This window comes from Copadichromis virginalis, unplaced genomic scaffold (assembly GCF_057382275.1).
Source record: "Copadichromis virginalis isolate Kocher_CV1m ecotype Utaka unplaced genomic scaffold, C_Virginalis_male_GT1.1 unmapped_scaffold_1, whole genome shotgun sequence".
In the NCBI taxonomy this organism is placed as follows: Eukaryota; Metazoa; Chordata; class Actinopteri; order Cichliformes; family Cichlidae; genus Copadichromis; species Copadichromis virginalis.
Window position 1 is genome coordinate 6,295,664 of NW_028188589.1, and position 7,485 is coordinate 6,303,148.

A 7,485-nucleotide genomic window follows, 5' to 3' on the forward strand; every position below is an offset into this window, starting at 1 on the left:
TCATGTAACTAAAGTGTGTAATCATGTGGGTACAGACAATAATTAAGTTATAGACTATATTTATATGAAAAACGTGCATACTTACTGCATTTGAATCATTTTAACCACATGTAACCACTTGCATATGTGTTTGGGGGAAAAAGGCTTTGATTTTGCCACCCTAAGAAAATTTCTCTAGAGCCGCCCCTGACCATTTCACAGGATTTGCATTTAAAGATGCAACAAGACTAAAATGGTTAGGGTCAGGAGGTCAAAGGTCAGAGCTCCTGTGGGTCTGAGGGCGGCCTCACGCTGGAGAAGGATGAAGGAGTCTGACCTGAGCCAGTGTTTGACATGAACACATCAGCACTGCTGTCAGTGAGCCTAACGACAGCCGTTAGCATCATTTCAGTGTTTCAGTCATAAAAACACTTCCTGTCTCTGTGGTGGTTACAGTGACATCATGCAGTTTGTGCTTTGACCTCCAGAGGGCGACAAATCAGCACAGACAGAGAGCTCCATTCAAACTTTGCTGCCATCAGGAATAATTCTTCAAATATAATCATCAGTGTTTGAGCAGTTATGATATCAGGGACAATCTAGACATGTGTGACAATACTGAACATGTCACATGACACACCTCAAACATCATGTGATCCACTCTCAGTCTGCACTTTCATTCATGACTTCAACAGGTTGAAACGAGCTTTGAAGAAACATTCAGTGAAATAAATCTTTCATGGATTCATGTGAGCAGCAGATGAACTTTGTACCAACAACATCTTCAATAACAGAGTCTGAATGAAGCTCAGGTGTTGATGCTGCTCACTGATTGGACGCTTGGTTTCAGCTCTGCTCTCAGTCTTTACTGCACAGGTGAAGGTAGAAAGTGTGACTGGATCTATAGACTGGAAACAGAGAAACATGCTGAACATTTGAAGCTTTGCAGCAGAAATGTTCATGTTACAAATACAGCAGAGCTGATCTGGGATCAGTGTGTTCACACCTGCAGCTACAACAAGGTTTCATGTCTCCACACGTCAGCATGTGAACTTTACTCTGACTCAGTCTGAGCAGTCAGACGGCATATTTTTAAAGTTAACACATCAGCACACACAGAGCTGAGCCCCTCCCACCTGTGCTGAGTTTCAGGTGGAGCCCCGCCTCCTTCCAGGAAGCAGCTCACCTGTGTGTCCGTGTTTAGTGTCCAGGTGTGGAGTGGAGCTTGTTGTTGGTGTGAAGAAACTGTAAGTTTGCTTTGTTTCCTCCTTTAACAGTTTGTCTTTAGGAACTTTACTGTTTGTTCAGCTCGTGTTTGATTTCTTCACACAACAAACTGTGTGTGTTTGTATTTGCGGTCTCTCCATTAAAGTCAGTGTGTAATGTTTCCTGGCTAACATCAGCTGTGTGCAGCTTAGTTCAGCACAAATCTGCCGCTCCATAGTTCACGGTAACGGACTCACAGCTGGACCAACGAGGCCGAGTGTGTCCGCCACTCTGAGCTACGTTCGTGTTTGTGTACTTGTAGTTTGTACTTTGAGTTCACTCAGAGCCCACAGAGGACGCAGCGTACGTGATGACGTCACAGCCCTTTACCTCCTTTACTGTCACTGTGATTAATATTTACACACGAGACACCTGCAGAGCTCTGACGCTAAGCTAGCACACAGCATGCTAACGCTAAGCTAACACTAAGCTAACGTTCAGCTAACACTAAGCTAACACTAAGCTAACGCTAAGCTAAAGCTAATCTAACACCAAGCTAACGCTAAGCTAAAGCTAGGCTAGCCAAGAAGCCAGAGTGAGGTTAAAGCTGAGTAAACACTGACCCCAGACCAGCACCGTGATAAAGTGAGCTGCTGCTGCTGAACTTGAACAGGTAACAAAGTGATGAGCAGTCAGGCTGCAGGTTTCTACCTGTTCATGTTTCTACAGTAGAATCACTTTGAAGTGTCTTTGTGCTGTTTCATCTTTGATTTGTGTTCATAAACACTCAGAGAAACATCACGTGACCTCATCAGGATCTGTGTTGGTGTGTGGGGCTGTACCTCAGCTTTATGTTGTTACATGCTCATTTGTTCATTTTAACATCAAAGTAATGTTATGAGGAGTAATGAAGTAACGTACTCCATTACTTTTAATTAAAGTGTTCTGTATAATATGTGTAATAATGACTGTTTTGAGTAATGACCAACACTGATCACAACAAAGAGGAAATGCCTCCAACATGCACAAACATTTGAGCCACAACATGCAGTTAATGTGCACAAATGTCTTTGATATGCTGCTCAGTGATGGTGGTGACTGTCAGAGCAGAGCTACTGAGAATCAATAAGTAATATCAATGATGGGATCAGAATCACTAAATTCTTCTCATCCCTGTCAGTATCATACATGTGCTGTATAATGTGATAAATGTAGAGGTGCTGGCTGTTCTCTCACTCTGCTGTTTAGCTGTAAAGGACGCCTCCCTGCCTTTGTCTCATTCATGACCTTTAATAGTCTCTTCTAACATGCAGAGATCTGTATGATCTGTTTCATAGAGTCTAACCAGCCTGTACAGGTAACAACAACAGTCACTGCATCACTGACACACAAACGTCATCTCTGTCAATAACAACATTCATACATGGAATAAAAACACATCAGTGGATCATTGCTGGAGCTGATGTTTGTGCTCCTGGTGCAAAGGCTCTCAGTTTCCTCCTTGAAATAACATCAGTGGTGGGTCAGCGACATGCTTTCTTTCCCTCTCAGGTTTAAATATCTGGGACTCTCCACCGTTTGGTTTTAGAGCTGAAGAAGCTTCTCTGATGAAACGTCTTCCAGAAACTTAAAGACGTCTCTTTTCTCTCCAAGCTCCTTAGATCACATGACCTGGATGACTGAACCTACAGACATATTGACCTGGTTTCATGGTCACATGACAGGTCAGAGGTCAGCGACTGTAACTCAGTTCCTCCTGTTAATGTGAACTCACTGAGTGTTTGTGGTTTACCTCTCAGACTGACTGAAGATGATGATGGAGGAAGAGGAGGACAGAGCAGAGTCTGCAGGGTCCAGCTGTCCGTCTGTGAGGAGTGACCGGTCCAAAGGTCAACAGCCAGACTTCAGTGGTGAACCTGGAGCAACGAGGTCAGAGAGCTGAACTCACTGAGTAACAGAAATAATTCTGCACTGACATTATAATCAGTGTTGACTCTGGTTGATTGTCTGACTGTGTTTGTGAGCTGAGAGGAAATGAAAATGAGTTTGTAACAAAAATCAGTTTTGTCCAGTTTTCCTGTAAAAAGCTGAACTCTAATCTAAGAGGATGTTACTGACAGGAAACAGCTGCATTATCTGCAGTCTGTGTGACCACAGCTGCTTCAATCATGTTTGTGTCTGCAGAGGTCAGAGGTCACAGTCTGCAGGGTCCAGCTGTCCGTCTGTGAGGAGTGACCGGTCCAAAGGAAAGAATCCAAACTTCAGTGGTGAACCTGGAGCAACGAGGTCAGAGAGCTGTGATGACTCCTTTACATGTTTGTGTTTCCTGGATAAATATGACCTGAAACATCCTCAGATTGTTACAAAGATCCATTAAAAAGAAAACAATGAAAGAGAAAAGATCCAAATGTTCGACTTGGTCATTTGCTGTTTGAGGACAGTGATGCTCATATCTGTGGGGAAAGTGTGACCTGAGTGGGTTCATGTTTGTCTTTAAAGAACAGAGCTGCTCTGATTCTCTTTGTGTCTGATCTGTTAAACAGTCTGAGAGGTCACACAGAGACCCAGCAGCTAAAGCCTGGATCATACTGGCTGCTGTTACTCCATCAGGACAACACTGAACCACAGTGGTGTGGATGTAGTGGATAAATCCCACCATACTGATGCTCAGAGTTAACCACAGGGAACAAAACCAGATGTTACCTTCAGATTGTGACCTTTGGAGTGGACGATGCAGATTTCAATAGAGAATAAATGTTGTTGTTTTTCAGCTGTGAAGAAAGAATCTAATTTTCTGAACTTAAGAATTTATGATGCTGGAAACAACATGGAGACTATAACACAACATTTCCACTGTGTTCATAGAATGAATGTAAAACTGTCAGACATTCATTAAATATGCAAAATGTCTACAGAAGCATCAGAGGGTCAGACGTGAAGCACTCAGTGATTTTGATCAAATGACTCATCAGTTATTGATCTGTACTACACTGATCTACCACGTTAGTAAAGCTGGTGTTCTGGTGGTGGAGGGAGACTCGGATCATGTTCTGGTTTTGGAGCAGTGATCTGCTGATGGTTCAGTTTGATGAGCTTCTTCAAAATCATCCCTGACATCACCACTGAAAGGACGTCCATGAAAACAGACTGAAAATTACTGATATGTTCACAATCTGAGAGTTTAAAACTTGACAGACTTGATTCAGATGAAGTTATTTGAGCAGAAACTCCTGGATCTTTATCCTGTGTGGATCTAATCCTTCATGGTTCCTCCACAGAGTGGAGCAGCAGAGCTCAGAGGTTCCCAGTGGTCAGTCTGCCCAGCAGCATCAAACACAGCTGGACTCCATATTTATGGTCTGTACATGTACAACAACTACTGTTACATCTGTTCTGTTCACAGTCATCTCCATGCTGCTCTTTGTAGACCAGTGGATCGTCAGTGTGTCCAACATGGATCTGATGTTTGGCTCCATGATTTCACTCTGGCTCATTCATAAATATTCTGTTCCAGCTGCTGGAGGACAACATCATCACTTTTGTGAAGAACGAGCTGAAGAAGATCCAGAAGGTTCTGAGTCCAGATTACCCAGAATGCTTAGAGAGTCAGAGGAGCAGCAGCAGAGAGGCGTTTGTGAAGATCACAGTGGACTTCCTGAGGAGAATGAAGCAGGAGGAGCTGGCTGACCGTCTGCAGAGCAGTAAGAGGATTTATCTAAAGATTTAAGCTGCTGGATAAATGAACATTTTCCAGAGATGGAAGATGGAGCAACATGTTTTAAAGATTAGTTCTTTTTGGAATTGAGTGTTTATTTTTCTTCTCATTCAGAACTTCAAGCTGCAGTTTGTCATCGTAACCTTAAATCCACCCTGAAGAAGAAGTTCCAGTGTGTGTTTGAGGGCATCGCTAAAGCAGGAAACCCAACCCTCCTGAATCAGATCTACACAGAGCTCTACATCACAGAGGGAGGGACTGCAGAGGTCAATGATGAACATGAGGTCAGACAGATTGAAACAGCATCCAGGAAACCAGACAGACCAGAAACAACCATCAGACAAGAAGACATCTTTAAAGCCTCACCTGGAAGAGATGAACCAATCAGAACAGTGCTGACAAAGGGAGTGGCTGGCATTGGGAAAACAGTCTTAACACAGAAATACAGCCTGGACTGGGCTGAAGACAAAGCCAACCAGGACATCCAGTTCATATTTCCATTCACTTTCAGAGAGCTGAATGTGCTGAAAGAGGAAAAGTTCAGCTTGGTGGGACTTGTTCATCACTTCTTTACTGAAACCAAAGAAGCAGGAATCTGCAGCTTTGAAGACTTCCAGGTTGTGTTCATCTTTGATGGTCTGGATGAGTGTCGACTTCCTCTGGACTTCCACAAAACTACAATCCTAACTGACCCTAGAAAGTCCACCTCAGTGGATGTGCTGCTGATAAACCTCATCAGGGGGAAACTGCTTCCCTCTGCTCGCCTCTGGATAACCACACGACCTGCCGCAGCCAATCAGATCCCTCCTGACTGTGTTGGCATGGTGACAGAGGTCAGAGGGTTCACTGACCCACAGAAGGAAGAGTACTTCAGGAAGAGATTCAGAGATGAGGAGCAGGCCAGCAGGATCATCTCCCACATCAAGACATCACGAAGCCTCCACATCATGTGTCACATCCCAGTCTTCTGCTGGATCACTGCTACAGTTCTGGAGGATGTGCTGGAAACCAGAGAGGGAGGACAGCTGCCCAAGACCCTGACTGAGATGTACATCCACTTCCTGGTGGTTCAGGCCAAAGTGAAGAAGGTCAAGTATGATGGAGGAGCTGAGACAGATCCACACTGGAGTCCAGAGAGCAGGAAGATGATGGAGTCTCTGGGAAAACTGGCTTTTGATCAGCTGCAGAAAGGAAACCTGATCTTCTATGAATCAGACCTGACAGAGTGTGGCATTGATATCAGAGCAGCCTCAGTGTACTCAGGAGTGTTCACACAGATCTTTAAAGAGGAGAGCGGACTGTACCAGGACAAGGTGTTCTGCTTCATCCATCTGAGTGTTCAGGAGTTTCTGGCTGCTCTTCATGTCCACCTGACCTTCATCAACTCTGGACTCAATCTGCTGGAACAACAACAGAGAATCTCGATGTTGTCTAAGTTAATTAGCAAACCAAACCTACAATCTCTCCACCAGAGTGCTGTGAACAAGGCCTTGCAGAGTCCAAATGGACACCTGGACTTGTTCCTCCGCTTCCTCCTGGGTCTTTCACTGCAGACCAATCAGACTCTCCTACGAGGTCTGCTGACACAGACAGGAAGTAACTCACAGACCAATCAGGAAACAGTCCAGTACATCAAGAAGAAGCTCAGTGAGAATCTGTCTGCAGAGAAAAGCATCAATCTGATCCACTGTCTGAATGAACTGAATGATCGTTCTCTAGTGGAAGAGATCCAACAGTCCCTGAGATCAGGACGTCTCTCCACAGATAAACTGTCTCCTGCTCAGTGGTCAGCTCTGGTCTTCATCTTACTGTCATCAGAAGAAGATCTGGATGTGTTTGACCTGAAGAAATACTCTGCTTCAGAGGAGGCTCTTCTGAGGCTGCTGCCAGTGGTCAAAGCCTCCAACAAAGCTCTGTGAGTACATTTGTACTCATGTCTTTACTTTTAACATCCAACTGTGTCAGTAATTTATTTCACCAGGTTTTCTGTCTTTGTATGAATTTGTATCCTAAAGTTTTGGGATTTCTCCAATACAACTGTGACCTCTTTGATGCCTGCAGAACTCGAGACGCTGGATTCACCATAAACTCTGATCATCACTGCTGCTGTTATGTTATCAGTCTTTGTTTAAACACTTAGGCTGCATGTGCCTGATGTTGTGATACTTTATATTCACATGCATGCTCCTAGATACATTTCTACTGCAGGTCTATTTTGAGTCACAAATGTTGGTGAAACACTTGCGTTTACATGCATGGTGGGTCCTGCATTAAAGAAAGCATTTGAATTACTCAGTGAATCCTGGCAGCCAGAGAAACATCCTTAGTTCCACTTTAAACTAAACTCTGCTTCGGTCTTCCACAGTGTGTTTGTTGTTTCTTTGTTGTTGTTGGCCTGCTCTCTCCTCTCACTCCAATCTGGTTGCAGCAGATGTTTGTCCCTCCCTGAACCTGCAGACTTGGGTGCAGCACCTCAGTTCATCTTCAGTCTGAAACCAGCTGTTGTAGCTATATCCCCTCAAGCACACCTTCCCTGGTCATCTCTGCTGTGGTTGCTATAAAATTTAATCTTGATTTTTAAAAAA

The 7,485-nt window shown here is 44.1% G+C and overlaps 2 protein-coding genes across 2 annotated transcripts in view; both read left to right on the forward strand.

Moving 5' to 3' along the window:
• The first annotated feature begins 1,148 nt into the window (after window positions 1-1,148).
• The window catches only part of LOC146679671 (protein NLRC3-like), a 97,316-nt gene continuing 90,979 nt past the window's right edge, over window positions 1,149-7,485 (forward strand). The window contains exon 1 of the mRNA XM_085450112.1: window positions 1,149-1,226. The gene's annotated coding sequence lies outside the window, so the exon portion shown is untranslated. The remainder of the gene's footprint in view (window positions 1,227-7,485) is intronic.
• On the forward strand, window positions 2,933-6,819 carry LOC146679672 (protein NLRC3-like). The gene is made up of 5 exons (XM_085450116.1): window positions 2,933-3,114; window positions 3,370-3,471; window positions 4,464-4,542; window positions 4,700-4,886; window positions 5,015-6,819. The coding sequence occupies exons 1-5, from the start codon at window positions 2,996-2,998 to the stop codon at window positions 6,817-6,819; spliced, it is 2,292 nt and encodes a 763-aa protein (XP_085306242.1). The 5' UTR covers window positions 2,933-2,995.